At 43.2% G+C, this 27,420-nt stretch overlaps 1 protein-coding gene across 1 annotated transcript in view; it reads left to right on the top strand.

The window, feature by feature from the left end:
* The window catches only part of ANKRD23 (ankyrin repeat domain 23), a 131,356-nt gene that overhangs the window by 60,535 nt on the left and 43,401 nt on the right, over positions 1 to 27,420 (top strand). Inside the window, exons 6-8 of the mRNA XM_086943353.1 lie at positions 14,426 to 14,524; positions 14,725 to 14,823; positions 17,281 to 17,379. Of these exons, the coding sequence (XP_086799479.1) occupies positions 14,426 to 14,524; positions 14,725 to 14,823; positions 17,281 to 17,379 (297 nt within the window). The remainder of the gene's footprint in view (positions 1 to 14,425; positions 14,525 to 14,724; positions 14,824 to 17,280; positions 17,380 to 27,420) is intronic.

Below are 27,420 nucleotides of genomic sequence, written 5' to 3'. Positions count from 1 at the left end.
CCAATTCCACACACTTGCAGCTCATGCATAGTGCGATCACTTGTACTCTGTGTGAATGGAAGGTGCACACCGAACAAGAGAGAAAGACACATGGCCATGTTAATGATCTAGCCCACACACATCCTGCCGTTTTAGCCTTCGCAAAGTCCCTGAGTAATGATAGTTTGTGGTCCTTAAAAGTGATGCAGTCAGCGGAGTGAACCAGGGTCTTTATTTCTTCCTTCTCATAAAAAAATGAACTATAGTTAAAATGGCAGGTGGAGTTTCTCTGCATTCCCCTGCCATATTCATCCAATTAGTTCGATCTAGATGGATAGGCAGGCCATCTTGGCACTTGGGTATGTGGTGGAGAAGACTATGCACAAATGCTTGTAGGCTTAGACCTTCCACTCTTCGTGGGAGACCTCGGATTCTGACAATGTTACACCCTGATCTGTTGTCATTAGCCTTTTGTTTCAGGTCTAAATCTTTATTATGTTCTTCTAAGATCAAGACCTGGAGTTTATGTAGTTAACCTCTTCAGGCTTATCATCCACAGTGTTCAAGGTCATTTTCTATAGTATGTCACTTGGCTACGTCCTGTTTGAGCTCTTTCAAGTTGTCTTTCAGCAACTGATGCAGGTACACCTGTGAGCTTTTGGGCCCCCAAGAAGATTCTGCCACCTTATTGGAGGAGGATCTGTTGAAAGCTAGCACTTTGTCTTGCTTGTTGCATTCAACAGCTTTGCTAGGAAGGATCTCTTTAATCAAGATTTCTCTTCAACTTCTGTTGACAGCAATTATCAAGGAGGGCAGAGAACACTGTCATTAGTTAAAATGGCAGGTGGAGTTTCTCTGCATTCCCCTGCCATATTCATCCAATTAGTTCGATCTAGATGGATAGGCAGGCCATCTTGGCACTTGGGTATGTGGTGGAGAAGACTATGCACAAATGCTTGTAGGTTTAGACCTTCCACTCTTCGTGGGAGACCTCGGATTCTGACAATGTTACACCCTGATCTGTTGTCATTAGCCTTTTGTTTCAGGTCTAAATCTTTATTATGTTCTTCTAAGATCAAGACCTGGAGTTTATGTAGTTAACCTCTTCAGGCTTATCATCCACAGTGTTCAAGGTCATTTTCTATAGTATGTCACTTGGCTACGTCCTGTTTGAGCTCTTTCAAGTTGTCTTTCAGCAACTGATGCAGGTACACCTGTGAGCTTTTGGGCCCCTAAGAAGATTCTGCCACCTTATTGGAGGAGGATCTGTTGAAAGCTAGCACTTTGTCTTGCTTGTCGCATTCAACAGCTTTGCTAGGAAGGATCTCTTTAATCAAGATTTCTCTTCAACTTCTGTTGACAGCAATTATCAAGGAGGGCAGAGAACACTGTCATTAGTTAAAATGGCAGGTGGAGTTTCTCTGCATTCCCCTGCCATATTCATCCAATTAGTTCGATCTAGATGGATAGGCAGGCCATCTTGGCACTTGGGTATGTGGTGGAGAAGACTATGCACAAATGCTTGTAGGTTTAGACCTTCCACTCTTCGTGGGAGACCTCGGATTCTGACAATGTTACACCCTGATCTGTTGTCATTAGCCTTTTGTTTCAGGTCTAAATCTTTATTATGTTCTTCTAAGATCAAGACCTGGAGTTTATGTAGTTAACCTCTTCAGGCTTATCATCCACAGTGTTCAAGGTCATTTTCTATAGTATGTCACTTGGCTACGTCCTGTTTGAGCTCTTTCAAGTTGTCTTTCAGCAACTGATGCAGGTACACCTGTGAGCTTTTGGGCCCCTAAGAAGATTCTGCCACCTTATTGGAGGAGGATCTGTTGAAAGCTAGCACTTTGTCTTGCTTGTCGCATTCAACAGCTTTGCTAGGAAGGATCTCTTTAATCAAGATTTCTCTTCAACTTCTGTTGACAGCAATTATCAAGGAGGGCAGAGAACACTGTCATTAGGTAAGGAGGGATATTGATTGCAGAGGTGTGCTAGGCCTCATGAGTTATGCACGTTGACTATTACAAGTGTAGAGCCCTGTAGAACAGTGCTTTCCTGGGGGATTACACACTGTCTCCGTTTTTTTGGAGGTTTGTCTGCCCTGATGGCGGGGTTTTAGTTAGAGATAAGTTAGGCTGTCTTTTCTACCGGCAGTTTGTCCTGTGATATAGATACTCGGGCCCTTTGGCCACCCTTCACCCCAGTTGTGTTGCAGTCTTGTGACCCTCAGCAGCATGCAGTCTCTAACTTTCCTCAAGCTCTAACACTTCTTACTTGAAATGCGTGGGTAGGCACACTCCAGTAGGCCTCTTTTCTCAAATTATGATGCTCACTGGTGTGACGCCTTCATGAGTTGCCGCCTTAAAAATCCATTTCACAGTTTTGTTGGGCCACGTTCTCCCTCATAAGCCACCTCAGCTGAGGGTGGGCATCCCCTCACGACTGTTTGAAAATTATCCAACACCGCTGCAATCAACACTGGGTCCATTCTGCGTCGAGATGGATGGCACATCCAAGAACAGCAGACAACATGATGGTGTGGAAAGGACCACTTTAATGAAACAGGTGCACAAGCCTTGAATACATAAAAGTTTGCGCTACGCTTACATACTAACCATTAAAACCCGGTCTCCCTATATATCTGAATAACTATCCATCCATCTCCTCCCTCCCCTAAGTAAACCTTTACAAAACTAAAAGCCCAGTCACAACTCTTCTCACTCAAACTCCCTGCATCTAATCAATGCGCATACACCAATGGTGACTTCTTATTGCATTCAGAAACACCCCCGTATCCTTGACTGGGTTTCAACCTGACAAACGTTTCTTGCAATAACTTTCAACTTGTGTACTCAACTGCCAAAGTACCTGCTCATCATCAGTGACTACTAACAAATAAACCTATCCTTGCACTCCTGGTTCACCAAAAACCCATAAACATTCCCCCCAGTAACTGCACAAAAAACACCCCAGACAAGATAATGCTCCACCAAATCTAAAAAGAGCCTGACACTAGGGAGGGAAGGTGGGAAAATGAACAAAGTGACCCTCACCTGCCAGTGTGCCTGTTAACTAAAATGTCATCCAGGGCCACATGTAATCCCACTATATGCCCTGTGGGATTACATGCGCCCACCGGGCAATCACTTACCCTCTTTGCACTCAGACCTTACCACCCGCCTGAGGATCCCGGGAGGGTTGGGCATTCTGCCTACCCCCTCAAAAGTCCCCATTGGGTGGGATGGCCCATACAAGAACAATGGACAACGTGATAGCTTGGAAAAAGCTGCTTTAATGAAACAGGTGCGCAAGCCTTAAATACATAAACCTTGGCGCTAAGTATTACCTACTAACTCACAAAACCCGGCCTCACTATACATCCTAATAACAATCCATCCTTTGCCCCCTCCCCTAAGTAGTTCTTTACAAAACTAAAAGCCCAATCACACTTTCCTCACTCAAACTCCCCGCATCTAACCATCGTGCATGCACCACGTTTGCCTTCTCTTTGCTTTCAGAAACATTTTCCCCATGTCCTGGACTGGGTCTTAACTTGACCAACGTTTCAACTTGTGTAACCAACCACCACCAGAAAAACCTTCAGCGTTTTTATGCCCCACCCCCAAATATTGAAAAGACTCCACATCCCCACTGGCATGTGCAACAGTCTTGTCAAAATGTTTCTCACTTGCATCAGGTATAACTCAACCCAGAATAATAAGAGGTGCACCACAACAGCACGAAAATACTCCACAGTTTCGTAAAATATGTCCACATATTCCAGAAAAACAGTCCTTCGGCTTTGCAAAACATTTTGAACTCACTTTTCCCTTTCTGTCTTGCCCGATGTGAGAAAATGGGGTTCTGTTGCTCAGACCTTAAAACTAGATTCCCTCAACCTACGAAGTAGTAGGACGTAGAAGACGCAGTGCAGCAAATCCTGAAGATGACTATTACCGGCCTGTCTCCAGCTTTAAAGACTCTGAAAAGAAGACAATGCCTGTCCAATGGCCAGCAACTTCCAGAACCCCAAGGAAGACTGCCTGCTCTTCAGCAAAGACCAGATCTCCAGAGAACAGCAGCCCAGTTCAGAAGAATCAAACTACAAGGACTCCGGATCCAGCTGGAACTGCGATTCATGCCCACTCTGCACCCACCGCCCGCAACCTGAGTCTGAGTGGCTCACCGGTCCAGTAACCTTGAGTCCAGCATTGGCTGATCCCTCCTGGACCCCTTGACAACACCTGCAGCCTGAATTTAGTGACTCCCCCTGACAACACCGGTTTCAGTAAGAAGACTTCGACGTCAAAAGGCTCCCCTGCACCTGAAGACATGCCGCCTTGGTGAGCTGAATCGATGGTGCCCCTACGACCACGTACATCTCTACTTACTTCTGCTGTCATTGGTCACCCTTCTGCAACCTCTGGTGCGACTCCTGCAGCCTGTTTGCCAAAAGCAGAATCCTCATTGAGAGCCATTGGACACCCGATGCTGAATTTGCTCCGTGCACCCGACCAAACCCATGCCGCTGGTGGTGTATGTTTGGTGCTGCTTTGTGGCCCTCCCCGTGCTTGAATTAACCTCCAAAGCTTGGTCCCTGCAACCGATTTACTGACCTGCAAGCAATGTGGCTTTGAGCACCCCGCAGTCTTCATTGAAACCCATTGGCCGTACTCGGATTTTGACCTCTACACCCGGCCGCCTCTGTGCCGCTGGGGGTGCAGTTTTGGTACTCACCTGATCCTTGCTGACCTGAAAACAATAATGCTGTTATACAGGTAAGTATCACACTTACAGTTACAGTCTTCGGAACCACTGAAAGTGTGATACTTAACCATATAACTGCACTATTGTTTTCCTCCGTAGGATAATATTGACCAGCTCAGAAATGTTTCTAAGTGTGGACTTTTGAAAGTGAAAAGTAATTATATTTAAAAACGTACTTACCTTACTTAGAAGATCTTGATCCTAAAATATAGAACAAGCAAAGCTTATTTTTCTTAAATTGGTGTGGATCTCCTTTTTGAGTATCGTGCCCATTATTGGTCAATGTTGTGCAACAAATGTCTTACACTCCTCTGTGTTAGGCCTAAGGCTGCTCGCCCACTCTACCACTAATAGAGCACTTTGGGATTTATATTGAGCCCTGTATACTTTGGGGAACCCCTGAACTCTGTGCACGGTATAACCACCTAGTGACATACCATATACTGAGCCAGCTTCCTACACCCTCTCAATGGCACCTGATTTTATCGCTGCTCTCCTTGCTCAGAACTCAGTCCACACCATGATGGTACCAGCCCATAAACTCTTGATCTGCAAATCAGCCTTGATACTCGTAAAGAGTACTAGTCCTTTCATCTGCACCAAGTCATTCTTGCCCAAATGCAGGAGCAACTTGGCTGGGCAGAGGCATCCCTTTGTCAACAAATTTAACTTGGGCAATAACTCAAGCCAATGCATGCCCCCTTACCAAACCAGTTCAGCTGAACCTGTTTCTAGAGATCCAAGCTGTGTTCCACCTCCCCTGGTTTCCGCATGCCGGGCCGCCCGTTTAACGAAGGAATGCCCACATATCCACACCTCTATTATCTCCTCTTCCCGGACCCGCAATGCAACCTAGTATTAAAAACAGCAGCACTAATGGAGATCCTGAAAAACCCATCCCATTCTCAATTAGCTGGTAGCAGTCTGACTTCCATCTCCCCACATGCCTGATCTCTGCTGCCGTCTACCCCCTGTGCTCTACCGTCGCCATGCCAATACTGAATGAATGCATAGCAAACTCCTGGGCTGGGTATCCCAGTGCACTTAATGCCTTTTTCAACATCCTCAACACCTGTGATGCCGTAAACTTGGCCCCATCCACATGCCTAAAAACTTCACCGGCACCTGCAAAAGCTACCCCAGCTAATTTACCCGCTATGGTGATAGTCAACAAACCCTTCTCAATCAAAAATCCCAGGAGGAACTGGAGACCTTCTGCCCACCCTCCTAAAACCTCCATTGTATTTGCGCCTCCAATCTCATCCCAGTCTCTACCTGCTCCTCAATCTTCTGGCTCCAGAATTTCTTGTTTGGTGTATTTGGAGTATCTCTGGCAGCACCATAATTCTCAGCTCCTGGCACTGCAAGGAATCGATTCCCCTACTCCTCCTCCACACATGCTGCAGACAAGCACCCGGGAGACTCTTCAACATTTGCAGCCACTCGCTGTCCTATGGTCCGTGGCCATGTAGCTTGTGAGGGCTTACCATTATCTCTGAGGCAAGAATAATTACAGGAGCTGTCCTTGGGCTCTTGGGTTCAGGTATGTGCTGTTTTCCGTCCAAGACCACATTGGAAGGCACTGACGACTTGCGATTATAGCAGACAAGGAGCGGAGCACACAGGAATATCTCAACTTCATTCCCTTGCTTTCTATGCCCCCTTCTCCTGTGCCGACTTCCATATCCAGCTCTAACTTTTTTAACCAAATAGGTTTTGCAAATATCCTTCACAGGAGTGGTTCATTCAATCTGAAAGGCACTCCCTTCTGAACTGCGTACCTAATGACCCTTTGTTGTCATTCTGTGGAAATGAAAATCCTCAATCTCCTGCAGTTTCATAAAAGTGTAACTACTGAATTTTGAATTTTAATCCCGCAAATAATTCTGAAATTGCTCATGGATATGATTTTCTCCACTTTTGATTGTTCCCACTAATAATCCTACTATATCTTTTCTTCCCCCCAGTTTTAATTCTCCCTTCCTTTACACTGTGCTTCCTCCATGCATCCTCTGTTTTTAGGTTTCGCCTGGCGTCCGCTGCGCAGCAGTGTTCGCGCAGGCGAAATCTTATGTTAGACAGTACGGGGCTTTGTCCCGCCTCTCTCTTCCATTGGCTAGCTCCATAAATGGGGGCTAGCCATTGGAAGAGATAGTTGTCAATCACTCTTTCCCCCGTCACGACTCGATTCGTGGGCGTTTGTCTCTTTTTTTAAGTCCCGCCCCCACACCCTCCCTCTCGCCGAGGAGTTGTCCATGTTCTCTATCCTCCCCTTCCCGTTGTTGTGCCTTGTTTTTGTGTGATTTCGCAGGTTCGTATCGTCTTTGGAGACTTCTCTCCAGTCAGTCTCCAGCTATTCTTCTGTTTTTCCTACTTCCATGTGAAGTTTTCATACCTTCTAAAATTGGAAAGTTTTCCCTGAACAAGATGCGTACTCCTGAAGCTCATGTCTGACTGATCTTCGGTAACAGCAGTCCGTCGCTTTCATTCAGCTGGTTGAGCGTCAGGCAAGTTTTCAATGAGACTGATTATTGCCTTTCTCGCGTGGTGCACATCTGTTCTCCTTTCAAGGTCCCGCTGAAGAGAGGTCGTCCAATTATATAACACATATGACTGCCCGCGGGCTATGCGAGGCGCGGGGTGAAGCTCGGTGCACTCGGCCCCAGCGGAGCCCACACGTGTGTTGCTGGGCTCCGTGAAGGGTGCTACATCACTGAAAGCGCTAGTCATTCATCCAACAACTCAAGAGTGCACGTTCTTATCACAGTGACAGCACCAAAAGAGGTAAACACATCTCCAGCTATTCTTCTGTTTTTCCCACTTCCGTGTGAAGTTTTCATACCTTCTAAAATTGGAAAGTTTTCCCTGAACAAGATCCCTACTCCTGAAGCTCATGTCTGACTGATCTTCGGTAACAGCAGTCCGTCGCTTTCATTCAGCTGGTTGAGCATCAGGCAAGTTTTCAATAAGACTGATTATTGCCTCTCTCGCGTGGTGCACATCTATACTCCTTTCACGGTCCCGCTGAAGAGAGGTCGTCCAATTGTATAATACATATGACTGCCCCCGGGCTACACGAGGCGCGGGGTGAAGCTCGGTGCACTCGGCCCCAGCGGAGCCCACACGTGTGTTGCTGGGCTCCGTGAAGGGTGCTACATCACTGCAAGCGCTAGTCATTCATCCAACAACTCAAGAGTGCACGTTCTTATCACAGTGACAGCACCAAAGAGGTAAACACGCGCGCTCCTGAGGTGGAGAGGAAAGGTCACTCGATGGCAATGGACACGCTTCTCATGTGTGCCAGACAATTTGGGCCTACAATTCAATACAGACGTCATGTTACCTACTAAATCAGGTAAAATCACAGTCCGTACAAAGTACACTGACATCCCCATTATAAGAAACATTCTCACATGGTTTTAACAAAATGAATGTACTGCCACCTGTTACACATATCTGTGACATCTCTGTCATATCACACAAACAGACACGCACATGCACTCTCACACACAGGCTGCACAGTTGCACAAACATAAACACACACCCTCTCTGTATCACATGCACTCTGTCACATGTCATTGTTCTCAAACCAGACACATTCAAACGACATACACCATCATGAAAGCTCTTTTTTTATCTTTCCCACAAACAGACATTAACACACATACCACTACTTACGTTCTTACACGACTCAATTTTCTCAATTACTCATAACGATACTGACAGCCCACTATCAGACACCAAACGCACACAAACACCCAAAAGGCCCACAGAGGTGCAACCCCCAGTCACCTATAAACACACTAACATAATGCACACATGTGCAGTTACATACTTCACCATATGCATTTTACACCCCCTCCCCGCCCCCATGTTTATCAGGAATAGTACAGGTTTTGGCCATCGTCAGAAATTGTAAACACCTTCATCCCCCCTCCCCCCCCACCCGCCACCCAATGCGATTCTCAGTCCCAGCATTTTCAGCTTAGTTACTTGGATTTCTATAGGTGTTCAATACATTAAAATAGTAGTCACAAACAATATAGGTAATCAGAATGTGTGTGTGGCTCTTTGTGTGTGTGTGTGTGTGTGTGTGTGGCTGTGTGTGTGTGTGGCTCTGTGTGTGTGAGAGAGACAGCAGTGTGAGAGAGAAAGATGTGTGAGAGACCTTTTATTTATGTTTTGGTTTTTGAAACATAAATAAAACACATAAAACGCATTGTTATTTGCAATGTCAATAGCTCAAACTCGCTTAAATACGCGACCTATTGCAATGCAAATGCAATACGTCTCGCATTTGCTAGAGATCAAGCTATTGGCATTGTAAATGACAATGCCATTTATTTATCTGTTTTCAAAAGCAACACATACATAAAAATGTTGTCATTTACAATGCCAATAGCTCTAACTTTTGCAAAGGCGAGACCGTTGCATTGTAAATGCTTGTTTAAAGTCTTTCACCGGGAAACAGATCCAGTTATGCTTGTCCATTTACCATGCACTGAGCTAGAGTCGTATTATACATTTCGTCTTCTCGTACTTTAAACAGTGTTACTCTCATACTTAAAGGAGATAGCAGTACCCAAGTGAAACTTCTTTGAACTGCCTGGTTTCTGTTACACAAGTGAAGAACAGGACAACTCCCTAACTTTCTAAAACAATCATTTTTCCTTCTGCACTATATAAATTGTAAGTTCATCTTAGGAAACCGGGTCAGTTGTGACTCTGAAAGAGCTAATTGGTAACATATTTTCGACGAAAGTTGGCAAAGCCCAAGAAACAATAAAGTCTTTGACAATGTTAGATGGCAACTTTTACTTGTCCTATGTACATATATGATACTGGAGAGAGAACTGAGACATTAAACTGTTTAGATGTGAAATTCGCCTTTCTTTAGTTTAGCACACAGGGAATCTTCTTGCAGACATTGTAAAATATATATGCACACATCTGTAGCTTCTTTGAAGTTTGAGTAGGCCAAAATATTGCAAAAATAAAATCACCATAGATACATCAAGGACATTTTAGAATGCCTTGTCCAAGATATGTTGCAATGCTGCCTGTGCACTACAAAGTCAAACTGGCATGGTATTATATTCACCTTTTTCTTTAATTGCCATCAACCTACATGCACCTCTGATGTCTTATTTATGCAATCATAGGGTAACCTGAAATGTACCCAAAGGTTCCCCAGTCAATAGCAATGAACAATGTGTATATGGTATTGCATTATATCCTTTAGAATCAACTAAGAGCTGTATACTCTGCAACAGGACATGGACCGGAATGCAAAGGATAATGCATTCAACTGTGATTCTACTCAACATGACCACCTATGTCTAAACATGGGAATAAACAAGTAATGTGCCTTGAAGAGGAAAAATTACACCCATATGTGTTTCCTTGGTCAAAGGAAGCTTGAACCGATTGATAAATACAACTGCCTTTTGAATAATTGAAATCAAACTTGACTGAGCACCCTTATTGAGTAACAAAGAGCTTTTGTTCAGATGAGGACGTTAGCTGGATTTGTTCCAGTACATGGTGCTGACTGTCATTCCATTTAATAAAACATATCATGTAAAGGGCACCTGATCTCACTTACTGAGTGCTTGTCTGTTTTTTCTTCTTAAACATAACATTGATGACACAGAACCTTCACTCATGTATTTGAAAGACCACTCTTTATAGAGCCGTCCCACCTAAACCCCGATTTAAAATCTGCCAGGACCTCTTCACTGATGTTGGCATTAAAGGTTGTAGGTCTCATTATTTAGAGCATGACAGGGCTTCTTACTTTCCATGATGTGAGATAAATACACAAAACGTTCCTCACAGTGGAACATACTACACATTAGGGACAGCGAGTTCTGAACCTGCATGGTCGTTAGCAGTTTACAATCCCCTCACTTACAAGTATAGGTCCCCGAATAAACCTCCACAGTCTGACTCACCTTTTCCACCTCAGGGCTTCAATTCCACGTCCCATTGGATCAACGTCAGCTTCACTGCATCTCCAGAGGAAGTTTCAGAGTGGACCTCCCCAATTTACTGTAAACAGAGCACAAACACAACTTACTCTGGGCTTATGTGGGGTACCAATGTGAATACCTCTTATTGCTCATTATCTCCAGCCCATTTCGTTAGGAACCTATGAGTTGGAGGTTATCTTGTTTGCCAACATATCTGGTCATAGATGGCTTTTTGCACCACTCACTCGCAGTATCTCCAAAATTCAGTAATCAAAACCATGCTACATGCCAAAACATGTTTACCAAAACCACAATCCAACCGAGCACATCACCACGGGCACAGTCCAAATCTTCAGCATCCCAACAGTGCCACAACCCAGCTCTTCTGCATCATCACCAAAACCACACTCCAACCTGAAAATGAAACTAAAACTTTATGATGAACCTTAATACTAAAACCCACCCACTAGCAGCAACCTCAAAATCAAAACCCAGCGAATCAACATCATCATTAAAAGGAGAACCCAGCAAATGAGCACTATTGCTGACCTTCATGCTCCTGGCCCTCAATCAATGTGTGCCCTCTCCATAGAGGTAGTAGGATTCTATGTCCTTGCAATGCAAACCGATCTATGTAAGGAAAAACTTTGAAATGAAAGACCAGGTAAATAATATTGCATAAAAGAAATTGTTAGCAAATTATTTACAAAAATATGCTCAGGAAAGCATATTGTTCCAATCAAAAAATTGAAAAGGTAATTTAAAAGAAAAAATTTCTAAGGCCAACTGATTATAACAACAAAAAAAAACAATTGGCTTGTTTTACTATACTTCGTGCAGTACTGTGTAGATTTGACAGTGGCATGTATATTAATGGTCACACGATGATGTAGTTGACCGTACTCATGTTAAAAGAGCTAAGGCCCAGATTTATCAAGCCTTTTATTGCGCAACGCAAGGACAATGCAAAGGCGTCAGTAATATTTACAAAGTAAAGGAACGATTTGCGCCGCCTGGCTTTGTAACGTATTATAACGACACGCAGATGCTTGCGCTGCGTTGTGTTACATTGCAAGCTGGGAGGCATTCCATGGGTGGAGTTTGGGTGTTTCCATGGATCCACCCACAGATTTTGCTACATTTCCTGATTACGTAAAGGGAGTAAACCTAGGAATGCAACAAAATGTTATGCCTTTTGCAGTGAGGCGTAACAAGGAAAAATATCTTTATTTCTCCTCGCTATTTCCTCTTTCCATATGTGCTGCATTCTGTAGCACACATAAAGAGAGGAACATGTCTATAAGGATTGTTTTTGTGCAAGAAGACGTCCCTTTCTGCTCAAAACCAATCCTGCCTTCAACCACATCGCTGCGGCGGCTATTCCACCGCAGCGCCAAGGGGGCGGGGCGGCTGCGCGGCGGCCGCATGCTGGTGACGGAACCGCTCCGTCATCAGCCGCGGTTGGGCTGTGCTCATGATGGAGCGGTTCCATCATGGCCCCGCCCGCTCCAGAGAACGCGCCGCGCAGGCGCGGCGGCAGGGCCATGACGGAGCCGCTCCGTCATCAGCACAGCGCTACTGCAGCTGATGACAGAGCGGTTCCGTCATCAGCATAGAAAGGGTTAATGCACTCACGCTTGCACAGCAGTGCAAGAGTGCCTGTGGTGGTGCTAGCTTAGGCTGCACATAGTTTGCCAGCACAAAGAGAGAGCAGGAATGCTCGATATCTTTGTAAATATGGAGCATTTCTGCTCTCTGCTTTCGTGCAGCACAATAACTTGCTTGCTGCCCAGCTTTGCGTGAAAGTTTAGTAAATATGCCCCGTATGAATTTGCTGTGGGACATACAATCCTTGCTGCGTTGCGTGAGATTTGAACTTGAATTCACCCCCAAAGACAAACCTCAATGCAATGCAAGTTGTATAAAATCTTACGAACAGGTAAATCACAGACTATTCTGTGCGCACCTGGTTTAATTTGGTGTTACTGTTTTCACACAAAGCCAGGTCACTCTCTATTTAGAAGATGTGTCTCTGCTGGGAACACCTTTTGGTGTTTATGATGCTCCTACTCGGTTGCACCCCTTTACCTAGAAACTCTAGGGTGTTTGTGCTGTTCCCATTCATTTACATCCATTTGCATAGCTAATGAACAAGTTTGTGCGCTGCGAAATAAATCCATTGTGTGCGGCGTTCGTGTCAGTTTTTCAGTGCAAATTATGTTTTGGAGCTGAAAGCTGATCACTTCTGTCATTTGCACCACCTTGCACTTTGCACCTCTTTTAGTTTGCACGAGCGGCCATGCTACATAATAGTAAACTTGGTTCAATATGTCACTTATAAAAGAAAGCAGTTGTGAAAGGAAACACCATTTCCAATGCCCCAACCTTGAGAGCCTAACTTTAATTTAATTATTATTTTGCCACACATCTTTGACAGAAAACACATACTGTACCTTCCACTCACCTCTCACTAAGCACCCATAAAAAAAACATTGTTTGTAATGCAGACTAGCATTAGTACGCAACATTTATTCTTGTATTTATTATTTTATTTGATACCAACCTTTGACACGAGACCTACACTGAAACTGCCTAACGCCTCTCTCTCGTTCTCCACCCCAAATAAAACCATTATTTTTAATGCACGTGATATGGGGATTCAAGCACCCCGCTCTTCCATCTTTTTTAAAAAATACAGCTTAACTTAATGCAAAAAGCGGGACCCTAAGTTCCTTTCACTGCCCATTTATTAAAAGAGTATGCGTTTAAATAGTTTTTGATGTTTAATAAGTAATGGTTTGGGTGAGCCGCAATAGCATCTTGTTAAATCATTGTAAGTGTAGGAGTAATATCTTTGAAAAACTTGAAAAATACAAATTATTTAGTGTAAAAATGTATTCTTAAAAAAGCACATTATCATTTTTGTTTTTTTCGTCTCTTAATTCGAAGAACGTGGTTTTCTACGGTATTTCGAAGGTTACTGTGTCTCTCATGCATCCATAATCAACTGATTTTAGTATCTGTGTTCACTGTGGTCACTGCCTTCCCATTGTAGATGACCTTTCCAGCCACATACAGCGGCGTAGGAAGGGGGGTGCAGGCCGCTCCGTGTGTCATCACTTAGGGGGCTGACAAAATGGCAAAAAATATGTGTTTTAAAAAACAAAATTGGGCTCACGACACTTTAAAACAAAAATATATTTATTATTTAAAACGAGTGATGCGCAACAAAGAAAAAACAGAAAGGTAAAACCTTAGGGGTCTTTTTTTTCCTTCTTTTAATAATTTCAATGTGGGGGGGGGGGCGACAAGAAATTTTCTGCACCAGGTACCACCTCACCTTGCTACGCCACTGGCCACATATCCGCACAAGTTCTCATTCAGATGGTAGGCCAACCATGTACATCCGGAGTTCAACCGCAAAATTAGTTTAGCATTTCAGGGATCCAAACCTTGAAACAAGTTCATTAGCAACGTTGTCTTGGAGTCAGATAAAAACCAAAATGCCCACGTTTGTGTCAGTGTACTACCACCTCTACGAACAAGTAGTGTCTGGAAGATATTGACTTTGTGTTGATGTGTTGCGTAGGATCCCTTAGTCACATGTTACACTTTCAGCTTGTTGGCTGATGCCCTCAGCTCGCTTTATCGCTCGTTCACGGAGCCTCTGGTTGATTCTTAATTATGTTTCTTGGGTACCACAGCTTGGAGCCACACCTGTGTTCTGGGCCTGTCGAGGAGGACACCTCGATATCCTCAAGAAGCTGCTCAGCAGAGGTGCCAAAATCACCAGGAGGGACAAGGTGAGGCTGGAATTGCTGAGGGAGGGAGTTGAGAGGGGACGAATGCCTGAAGAAGGGAGTGAGGGACATGGGAGAAAAATGTGAGGAAGAGGGGTCTCTTGTTTCCTTACATTTGTGGTGCTGTCACCCTTATGCCCTTACACTCGAACCACCGTCCTAATTTCCTTGCAGTTTAGTTCTCTTTCCCTATTTTCTTTCAGCTGTGGAGCTCCCCCTTACATGTCTCTGTGCGCACCGGTCACTGCAACTGCGTGGAGCACCTCATTGGCTGTGGAGCCAGCATCAATGCTCAGGATAAGGTATTTGTTGTGACACCAGCACCTACTCCATAATTCCAAGCAGCATCATCATCACTTTATTTCCAGGTCTCATTCTTTGCATACTGTGAGACACAATCCACTGGACTGCAGCGAACCCCACAACTGAGAATACAACTTAACTCATGACCAAAATACATAAACAATCAGATGTTTACTCTTTGTTAGTTTCTCCTAGGCTTGAGTGAAATATTAATTATGCCCATAAAATGTGCAAATTTTGTATTCCGTGAAATTTGCAAAATACATGAAATGATATATTATGCAATTCCATGTTGCTTTTGTTCGCAGGGAAATGTTTCAGGCAGAAAATTTCTAGTCACAATATCTTTTCTGCTCAAACTAATATCCTGCTGGTATGTCTCAATATTTTATTTTATTTTATATCATTATTTTATTTTATGGTAGGTATCCCTCGCATAAAAATGTCATGCAAGATGGTGGTATAGCACATGTCATGGAATTCACATACTTTTGTCTAACGTTTGCGCAATTCCACAATGCTGCGCAAAAAATATGCAATTTCACAGACACTTAGTGTCTTCTTGTGGTTGGAGTTAAATAATTCACAAAAGTTCCCATCAATATTCCTTCGAAGCTGCAGTGGTTAAAGGCATTTCCTCATATGTAAATTCATATAACGTTTATCTGAATTTGTAATTTCTTAAAAAAGCAAATCCATAAAATCAATCATGAGAAGTAATTTCTTCTAAACCTTTTGCCCAACATTTTGAAGGTGAATGCTACTTATCATACACTATATAACAAATGGTATAATGTCTATATTTCAAAATTGCCTTTTAGATGTTTTTTAATTAAAGGTGTAAATACCATTATATTTTTTACGTGTTCCTTTCTTTGGGTTTTCTATAATGTTTGCATAGACGGCTTTTCCCTACAACTCCATTATCTTCCTGTGTCCTATTATTAGGTGGTAGTTCACTTTTTTAATTAAATTGTTCATCTGGTGATTACTTGCAGGACCTTCTTCCCTCTTTCCCTGCTCCACCTCCATATTCCTTTGACACTGCTACACTCACCCCCTTTTATTGTGGAAATATAGTCTACCAAACTCTCTCTTTAAACCATTTTTTTAATGATCTCTTATACTTTCCCACATGTGATATTTTTATTTCCACTTTTTTGTGAGCTTCCCTTTCATAGCCTTATGCCTTCTTTTAACCCCTTTCCGCGTCACCTTTGTCTCCTTACTTCTTTTTCCAGCTCTAACCCATTGCGTGCACGCGTCGGCCCACAGCCGTCGCGAGCACTACCTCGTTAGTGCTGTGCATGTCCGTTGGCAGATGCAGCCCCGCCCACTCAAAAAAAACTCCCCCACCGCGGTTTAAGGAGTTAATACTAAAAGTCCCCTAACCTTGTTTCTAATTTCATCAAACTGTAGGTCAATTAAGTTGTTTTTCCACTAAACAGGGTTTTTAATATGTTGCTCCTAATAAATGGATTTCTTTTAAAGTAACAAAGTAGGAGTAAATGTTTTTATGAGTATAAATACACATTTTGTGACTCTGAAACCTATCTTTGCATGCTGAAAAAACAGTTTGAACATACACAGGGAATATACATGTGCAAGTTAGTTTGTTAATTATGCCACAAGTCTGGATATAAGGGGCCATATACAAACTCTCGAATTCGGCATTTTTGACTGTTAAAATGCTTTTCTCTATGCACTAATCCAATTTTATGAGCTGGGAAAAAATGTCCTACTCCTAAAATGGGATTCTGAATGGATACTGATTCGGTATCTGGGAAGGGCATGTTGTAGGCATTCCTTCCAACTACTGAATCGGCATCTTTTCTATCTATGTTTTGTGACCAATATCGGGATGCAAAACATATGTAAAAATAGAATGGGTCCCCTTGGGAATCTTTCATCTTTATGAATAAAGTGTTTCTTGCAGAGTTTCCAGCAGTGCACAGGACCACTGGAAACTCTTAAAATAAAAAAATAAAAAAATCGTTTAAATAGACTACATCTTTAAAAACAAAGTAGTTAGCTTTATTTCAAACCAGTCACAAACATGGTGGTTTGCTGGCCCTAGCATGCCACCATCCGTGTGATGGCCTCAGATCGTTGTGTGTTGTAATTTGCCACCTCCTTCATCAACATTCATGAGCTAGGTTGAATTGGGACCCACTATGATTCAGATGTTTTAACAACCAACTTATCAGTACAATTGTTGGTTTTTAAAAATCCATCCTGGTCACAAATATACTGGATGAAATTTGCGACCAGATATTCGTCCAACTGGCCCGATGTCCCCAGTGTCCATCTGATCACAGGAACCTCTCTTTGTTGGCTTGCTCACTTGGTGCAGTGGATATAGATGCTTACATGTTTGTGTGCATTGGCCCAAATTAAAAGGCCACAACCTTTGTTATGCAACATTAACACAGCACTTACCATTCTGCCCTTCACAGGAAGGAGACACACCAATGCATGATGCCATTCGGCTTGGCCGTTTCAAGGCCATGCAAACCCTGCTGCTGTATGGCGCAGACCTCTCCATAAGGAATGAGGTGAGTTACCAGAACATGAGGTAAGAAACCAACACACATTCCTGTTTACAGTGTTAACAGCTGACTGTGGCCTCTTTGCTCCTAAGCACTTCTTTGCAAGTTCAAGTTAGCACTCACAAAAAATAAAAGAGTAACCTGTGTTTTCTCCCCCACTTCAGATGGGTCAGAGAAAAGCAAGGAGGGATGGAAGACGGAGGCTTGCAATTATTAACTTTATTTTTGTTAAAGTTGGAAACAAATGAAAAGGGACTGATTGATCATGGGATGTGTAATTGTGGGCCATTGAATCCCCCCAAAAATGTATGGGGGGAGACTTTATTGGTATTCTTTAAGAGCAGTGTTTGTGTGGAACTCAGTACTAAAAGAGATGAAGCTTCAGGGGAAGATTTAAAGGGGACATGCAGTTCTTACCAAACAAAAATGTGTCTTTCTTACAAAAATACTTCATTGTCTACTTAATTTTTCAGTCAGATACTTCCATTCTTTTTGTTACTTATTTGTTCCATAATTTGTTTTCCATTTTGTGAATTTGTTTCAACCCTGACAAGATCTCACTTTTCCTCTTCAAATCAAGGCAGAACTACATAGTCTCTCTTACATCACCAAAGAACTGGTGATCAATCATACGCCCACCAGGTTTCCGATGAACTTTCTCATACCTAAGACCAAGCCGCTAACTTCTGCTCCAGGCTTTCTTCCCACCTCTCTTCCTCTCCTCTCCAGAGCCTGAAAAACCATATCCTCCCCTAACGCCCCTCTTACCCCAGGAGATTGAACGAGTGACTAGATGACAGTGACATTCACGCCCTCCTCATCATTTAAAACACTACTAACGATACCGACACGGACACTCTGGGCCAAATCCAAACTATTCCTGCTTATCCACACAGAGAACCTAGACAGCACCAGGGCTGTTAACAAAGCCAATCTTAAGTGTATTAACATCACACAGTCTCCTTCAGTTGACACCACTATTCACTTGAAATGCATGCTTCTCAATTGCAGATCAGCTGTTAGATATGTGCAAGATATTTCTGACCTCATCATCACACATGAGCCTTACAAAAACATGGCTTAATGATGTCTCAGCACCTATACTAGGCTCACTTATCCCCCCCTAGTCACAACATAATTAGACTAGATAGAGCTAACAGGCCTGGCAGTGGGGTTGCCTGCATCTACCATAACACTCTCTCTGTGAAACAGTCATAAGCTGTTGTTCTTCTCACTTGCTATTACCTATGCATTGATATTCCAAGTAACAAACGACTCATTTACAAACTTCACACAATCTACCATCCACTGGGAGACACCCTACCATTCATTGAACAAATCATGGAAGTCAACACAACTATGTTGGTCATCGAGATACCCAGATCTTCGTTTAGGACTTCAACGTTCGGTGGAATGACTGGGATGACCATGCTGTCAACAGCTTAAAAACCTTTCTAGGAGACCTTGAACTGACCCAAATTTGTAACAGTACTTCGCACAAGGGTGAGACCTTGGATCTAATCATCACGGAAATGGGCAACTTCCAACTTGAATCTATCATCCCTTGCAACTGGACAAATCACCATTGTATCACCTTCCTTGTGACAGATGCTGTGAGTTCTAAAAAGGATCAAGTAAAGAAACCTAAACAATGAAAAAGAAGTTTGCGGAACATAAACCTTAATGATCTGACTTCCCTCAGTAACAACATAATGCCTTCCCAGGTGGACACAGTAGATGTCCACGTCCTCACAGATCACTACAATTCTTCCATTTTGAACATCCAGACTTGATTGCGCCCTTACAACTAAAATTAATGTCAACCAAAGACTCTAAACCTTGGTTCAATGACAGCCTTAACGTAGAAAGACACAATCTGAGGCTGGTGGAACAAGCTTGGAGATTCTCTCTATCCATTGAACACCTAAAATGCTTAAGATCGGTGAGGAACACCTATAATAAATGAGTCTGAAATTCTAAAGCAAATTTCTTTAGAACCCAAGTAGATCTAGCTAGAAACTGCCCTAAAACGTTTTTGGAACTTGTCAAATAACAATCGAATAATCAACCTAATCCTTCTTTCAGTGGGTCCAACATGCTTCTGAACTTCAAGGATTTTGCCTCCATCTTCCAGGGCAAGAAGGAAAAAAAGTTAAAAATGATCTGCGGTTAGCCAGGGAACTCCTTCCGGTTATTCCACATATTAACCTTCCTCTTTCACGAATAGCTGATTCTCCTAATCTCCCAGGGCACACCCCTGAAATACTGCTTCTTTGCATACATTCACAACCCTCAATGAAAGCGACGTTCTTACTGCTTTGAAACCATCAAACCACTTCATCAACCTGTTACCACTGAATATGTTCAGGGAGATAAAATCTTATATACTCCCACTTTGGGCCAAGATAGTAAATGCCTCGCTTAGCCAAGGCACTATCCCAGACTGCCTAAAATTTGGGCAGATAACCTCCATTCCGTTCTGAAAACACAAATGCACATCGCTCGGACCTTAACAGCTTCTGCCCAATCTTCAACATTCCCACTTTGGAGAAGCTTCTTGAAAAATGTGTCCAGGTTTCACTTTGCAACCACACAGGACAATTAAAACTTTTAGGCCAATTCAAATACGGCTTCCGCCAAGGCCACAACACTGAATCAGTGCTCACCCACATAGTGAACGGTGTGCTAAAAATGCTGGATCAGAATAAATCGTGACTTCCCCTCCTCCTAGACTTATCCTCTGCATTCAATACAGTTAAACATGACAGTCTACTAGATTTACTTGAATCAAGGATGGGGTTTTCACAGTCCATCCTAAAGTGGTTTACCTAATTTTTCCATAACAGAACCCAAAGAGTCAAGGTTTACCAGTGCCTGTCCAATGCCAAATCGGCCACCTTAGGGCCCAACAGGGGTCCTCTCTCCCACCTACTCTTTTCAAACTATTCTTGGAGCTTCTAGCAGAAATGTTGAAATCCTTTAACAGTCATTATCACAGGCTTAGGACACCCAATTGTACTTGAAAATCTCTTCCCAGAAGAATTGGGTCCCTCAACACAACACTAGAAAATACTCAAAACTGGCTAACTTGCAACCATCTTAAACTAAATGCTCTCAAAACAGAATTCCTCCTCATTGTCTCACCCAATCACAAGCTGGTAATTGATTTATGGATGAAGCATCTAACTGCCCTCAACTGCTCACCACACTATAAGATCTGTGGGAATAACACTTGACAAGAACCAGAACATGTAGGAGCACATCAGTAATGCCACCAAACGAGAATTTAAAACCCTTCCTCCCCCATGACGACTTCAAATCAGCGGTTCAAGCCCTAGTCATTCCCAGGTTGGACTATTGAATTGCAACACTTTGTGGCTTTCTTTGATTATAGTTGACGCCTCTAAGGTCCTCTCTTAATGCTACTGCTAGACTCATCGCAGAAACACCTGAAATCAGACTAATCCCCTCTACTGCCTCTTTCAAAAAAGAAGTTGAAATACTACTCATGAACACATTTTGTCTCTGGATCTTCACACATGATTATTACTCATTTGTTGTCTATTGTCCTGTAGACTTGTCCTATGGTGGTTGCTTCCTTAATTTGGGAAGTTACACAGTTTTTACCTCTCCTAATTATATTGTGGGTGTTCTCTTGTTTCTTATTTCATGTGTAACGCGTTTTGATACCCTCACGGATCATGTTCGCGATATATAAAACTTTATAAATAACCATAAACGGCTGCTAAGTGGCTCCATATTATGTGTAAATTGCCAAAAACACAGTTGATGGACAGAATGCAGATCAATGTCTTACATTCACCCCAGTACAAAGATCTGGGCCTAAATCCATCGTTTTTTGCACTCCACACCACCCTAGGTCAGCCAATGGCTATATGCAAATCAGCCTTGACCCTGTGCCTCATGGGAACAGTCCAGCCCGAACTACCAAGCCATGTCTTTCCTAGACCGGAATCAAGCATCCAAGGACCGGTTTCTGGCTATCAGCCTTCTTCAGCCAGGATAGCTTGACTCCAGTGATGTGGAGAGCCTGGGACTCACGTCTGAGCATACCCAGCCCACTCGGGGTGAAAATTGCCCAAAACACAGTTGATGGACAGAATGCAGAACAATGTCTTACATTCACCCAAGTACAAAGATCTGGGCCTAAATCCATTGTTTTTTTGCACTCCACACCACCCTAGGTCAGACAATGGCTATATGCAAATCAGCCTTGACCCTGTGTCTCATGGGAACAGTCCAGCCCGAACTACCAAGCCATGTCTTTCCTAGACCGGACTCAAGCATCCAAGAACCGGTTTCTGGCTATCAACCTTCTTCAGCCTGGATAGCTTGACTCCAGTGATGTGGAGAGTCTGGGACTCAAGTCTGAGCATACCCAGCCCACTCGGGGTGAAAATTGCAAAAAACACAGTTGATGGACATAATGCAGAACAATGTCTTACATTCACCCCAGTACAAAGATCTGGGCCTAAATCCATCGTTTTTTTGCACTCCACACCACTGGATTCAAGCAAGCTGGGCTGAAGACGGCTGGAACGCCAGAACCGTTCCTCGGAAGCTTGTTTCCGGTCCAGGGAAGACATGGCTCGGCAGTTCGGGCTGGACTGTTCCCATGAGGCACAGGGTCAGACTGATTTGCATATAGCCATGTCTGAACTGGGGTGGCAGAGTGGGCTAAAGAACGGTGCCGGATTAAACCCAGATATTTTGACTGGGTGTGAGTGTTTGATTGATTCAGATGCTCCGTCCATCACCACCCCTTTTTGTACCGCTTTTGGCCGCCATAAGTCTGGTAGGGTATGCTCAGACGTGAGTCCCTTGCTCACTTTGCCACTAATTTTAAGCAAGCCGGGCTGAAGACGGCTGGAATGCCAGAAACCGGTCCTAGGAAGCTTGTTTCCGGTCCAGGGAAGACATGGTTCGGCAGTTCGGGCTGGACTGTTCCCATGAGGCACAGGGTCAGACTGATTTGCATATAGCCATGTCTGAACTGAATTGGCAGAGTGGGCTAAAGAACGGTGATGGATTAAACCCAGATCTTTTGACTGGGTGTGAGTGTTTGATTGATTCAGATACTCCGTCCATCACCACCCCCGTTTGTACCGTCCATATTATGTGTGGCACATTCAGTAACTCCTAATTTTTTTAATTAAATAGCTAACCGCATTCTTAAATATGTAGTTTAACTTGCAGTAATTGACACATGGGACCAAGAATCCCAGCATGAAAAGTGCTGTAGGCTATTGGTCAAAGACTGGCTCTAGATGTGGCATATGTCGTGGGCTACGTGGCATTTATTTTTGAATTAGGAGCACTCAGAGATTAGTTTATGGATAAAGGAAAGTATTAAAGGTGTAAAGTAAAAAGGTAACTTTTTCATGGAAAGGAAATAAAATTCCAAGATTTTGCTTTGTACCTTTAGAAATCAATTAATTTAACACTGAGCTTCCTACAAGCACCTAATTTAACTTCTTGTTGCTAGACTAAATGCAGTCCACAACATGGAGTACAGACTACGTAAAAAATATGCTTACAAAACTTTGTAAGACATATGAAATTACTTTTTGATTGGGAAATGAAGCTTTTCGTAAAAAATAACACTGTTCAGTAAGCATTTGACATAACCATCTTTAATTTTTTGTTCAGTGTTAAATTTAGTGTAGAGGACAGGTTTTGGTGCCAGGCTCCTCTGGTGTCATCAGTTAATACAATGGCACAACGGAAATACACCAACACGTTAGTATGGTAGAGCAGACCCTCCTTGAACTAAGCCTGTTTATCCAATGGACTTTTGTCTCAAAAAGGCTGGGCGAGCTGCGAAGGCACACCAGACACCAAAAGTGTTTCAAAGACGTGTCATTTGTTTAACCTCTAGCATCAATGCAACACTCCTGTTAAAGATAGTTTTTTTTAGGTTAGTGTGTCACTTTACTGAAGCGTAAAGTACTACTTTTCTATTTTCTATGACTGAAGATTTCAGCACCTCAAGACCATCTCTGGTGTGCCTCAAGGTGCTGACAATTTCCATAACTAACAAATTGACAAAGCAATACAAACTGAACACATTCTACAGATACATTTTAAAAACGTTATAATGATTGTGTCCTAGAGTTATCGACCTAAAACAAAACACTAAGCTGACAGCAACTACACTGCCAGTAATAAGCTCTCAAAAGTGTTGTGAATGAGAGCTGTGTGAAGACACTTTAGGGAGGAAATCGTTTCATATATCACTGCCACTGAGACCTCGGCCTGGAGTCAATCCACCCATATCTGATGAGACCCAGTTCATAATGCCACACTAGTAGCATAAGCACAATGCACAAGCAAAATGAAATCCATTTTCCGACCCTGAAAACATTGTCACTTTTCCCCAGGCAACCCCAAGTGTGCTCCACTGCAAAGAGTGTTTTTTTCTAGGCTGTAAAACTAGATTTATTTTTCTTGCTGGTCAAATTTAACTAATTTGGAAAAGCATGCCTGTCTGTGCAGCAGGGTGAGCGTCCAGACGTCCTGTTCCCTTAGAGATGTAAATCTCTTCAGTTTATTCTGAGCATCTGTCTTGAGACACTTGCAGCAGCTTGGCGCTTTCTATCGAATAGCCTTTAACCCTCCAACAGCTACATCATTTGCAGGTTGAAACCGACTAGACAGCGTGGCAGTCTGCGTATTCCGAAGACATCCTGGGGATTTTCAGAACGTTGACCTAGCAATGTTGCTTGCTATTAGCTTTGTATTTTGTTGCTCACACTTTCTTGCTTTCCATTTGCTGGCTTTTTTTACTTTAGGCTGTCCAGATTCAATTCGATTCGATTCTCTCCTTGCCTAAATCGTATTTACGGTATTCTTCCATGAACTCGTTTTCTGGAAACAGGCCTTTAAATCGTGTTCTTATCTTGTCCCATTTGCTGTGCATTCAAAGACCGACGTCAGATGAGGTCAAATGCCAGGCGCTGTCTTCCGAGGGCACTTGTTTAACTTGCTTTCTCTGACTTCAAAGTGAGAGAATTTATGTGACAATTTGACTGGATACTGGGGGCAGGTATGGACATGTTTTTTTGTAGCACCCAACAACATTTAAATGAACTGTGTAAGTATTTTAGGCTATATCAGAATGAGCAATTTTTTTGTTATTTCTGAAGTGTGTTGGAAACATACTTTTATATGATCAAAACAAATCATTACACTGAGGTGATGCCATATTCACACATTTTCGTCTGTGCACTTTATAGGTTTATTAGTAAAAGTGTATGCCTATGCAAATGTAATGGTCATTTCAGTTAAAATGGTGTTGTCTGTAATGGCAGTGAGCTACCACACCTTGCACGCTCCACTCTACACTGCTCCACTCTACACTACTCTGCACCACTCCACTTTACACCACCCCACTGCACTCAACTCCGCACTACTGCACACTTCTCTACACCACTACACTTTACACCACACCAAGCCATTGAAAATCTGCAACACTCCACTCACGCCACTGCACTATGTCACTTCATGCTACTCCTCTCTGCTCTACCCTGTTCCACTCTACTCTGTACCAATGCACTCTTCGCCACTCTACTCTACTCTACTGCACTCTTCACCACTCCACTTTACAGCACTCAAGCCTAGGCCACACCAATCTACTCTGCACAACTCCACTCCAGGTCCCTATACTCTATGCCACCCTGCAACACTGCACTCTATGCCTATACACTTTAAGTAAATGCACTTTACTCTGTAACACTCCACTTCACGATCCACTGTACGCCACTGTAATCTACTCTGCACCGTTGCACTCTATGGCACTTTATTCTGCACCATTATACTGTCACTCTACGCATCGGGACTCTACCCTGCACCACTCCACACTGTGACACTTCACTGTACTCTACTCTACACCACTCTACTCTGTGCCACTCTTCTCTATGCCACTCTTCTCTATGCCACTGTACTCTTAACCACTGTACTCTGTGCCATTGCACTCTGTCACTGCACTCTACGCCACTGCGCTACACATCACTGTACTTTACGCCACTGCTCTCTAAGCCACTCTACTCCGCACCACTGCACTCTGAAACTCTACTTTGCAACACTGCACTCTCTGCCACTGAACTCTACTACACTCTACTCTGCATTACTCCACTCTGCGCTACTTCACTCTACGCTATTACACTCTAGGACACTATACTGTACTTTGCACTACTCTACACCACTGCCCTGTATGCCTTTTCTACTCCACCCAACGCCATTGCCCTCTGTATCACTCAACTCTTCCCCTTTCAACTCTGCACCACAGCACTCTGTGCCACTCCAATCTACTATGCACTACTCTAACCTACGCCACTGCATTCTACGATGCTGCATTGTATGCCACTGAATTCAATGCCACTGCACTCTATGCCACTGTACTTTTCAACACTTTACGCCACTCCACTGCACACCACTCTACTTGATTACACACTATGCCATTCCAATTCACAACACACTCTGCCACTCCACTCTACAACACTACTCCACTCTTCGCCATTCTACTCTATGACACTCCATGCCACTAACTTTTAGTCATGCTGAACAGCAGCCACACTTGTGTATAACAAGTCTGAAACACATTGGCAAGGTCAATAGCTCTTGCATAGGCTACACCTGTTGGCTTTGCTAATGCTTGTTTCCTGAGTTTGCTTGTTTCCTGAGTTATCTCCCCAGTCAGAGGTAACTACCCTTCTGAAAACAATACTACATGTTCCTTGAAATATTATAATATGAAGCTACTTTAGAATACAGCCGGTAACTGTCAAGAAATGCTCATGATATCATTTTAAATATTAATTTAACCTGTTGGTAGCGTAGCTTTTGTCAAACCCCAGTACACAGTTCACCGGGCAGACTGAGGGGCTCACCATAGACAAGAGAGCCAATGAGCGGTCACCGTAGCCCCGGGCACCCTCCGAGCTCCCTCCGAGCTCCACCACTGTTGAAACCATAGTAGGGAGGACAAAGTACTGTTGAGGTGGTTTGGACAGGAGTGGGGCTGCAATGCTCCTAAAGCTAATTGTGCATTGGACATTGTTTACGTTTTGCTGTTTCAAATGTGCAGTTTTGTTTTGGCATGTGTGATATGTTGAGTCGACATAGTAGAGAAATAGCAATGATGTTACTGGTTAGAAATTCTTTCAAATGACAGAGTGGTACTGAAATAGCTGAGCGTTGTGCAAGCCTGGAATGAGGCTCACTGAATGAGCTACATTCATACTGATGTCAACTGGCTGCTGATAGAGAATGCATTCTTAGGAGAGCATGTATCACTTGCAAGCCCCCGACCACAACCCTCCCTCATATCTAAACCGGAAATTAGATATAGTTGGGAAAAATAAGGGAAGGACTAAAGAAATGCTTAGTCTAAAAATTCAAAAACTCAATAAACAAAAACCTCTTTGCTAATGTTTTTCTGGTGCAGGTTCAGAATCCAAAACCACATTCCCCCAGCTCCCAGAACAACAAGCATGCCCTGCTTCAAGAAAGCAATGCATTATTATTATTAATGGTTCAGGTACATTTAACTCCTGAGTCAAGCCTAGTCCGATTTTCTTGCTCAACAACAAAGTCAACAGATGATGTCATAAACTCTTTCCTTCTTTATTACCCAGGAAGCTATCCATGAGGGTGCGAGTTTCGAAGTCTATATGATTTTGCTACGTGAATTGACAATTTTCCCCTGTCATGCTGGAGGTTTAGAGATTGTGTAGAAGCTGGGGGTTTCTAAGTGAATGTGACTTTGCTCTCTGACCGTACACCGTTGAATTGTAGGTATTATACTTTCCAACACTGTAAAGCGCTCTGACATCGACAAAGACAAGGTCTGCGCTGTGTAAAACCTTCACAAATGGGGCAGGAAAGAGTCGTGTTTGGGGACACAGTCCTGGGGCAGCAGGGGGTTTGCTGCAACAAAAACGAGGTGCATTTTAGAGTTTTAGAGGGAAACTAGTACTGAAATAGTAGGGGGTATTGCACTTCAGTACTGAGGAGCATTAACAGAGC

Source organism: Lissotriton vulgaris, chromosome 11, assembly GCF_964263255.1.
Source record: "Lissotriton vulgaris chromosome 11, aLisVul1.2, whole genome shotgun sequence".
NCBI lineage: Eukaryota > Metazoa > Chordata > Amphibia > Caudata > Salamandridae > Lissotriton > Lissotriton vulgaris.
The sequence above is the reverse complement of the archived record's forward strand: the minus strand, read 5'-3'. Positions and strand labels throughout refer to the sequence as shown.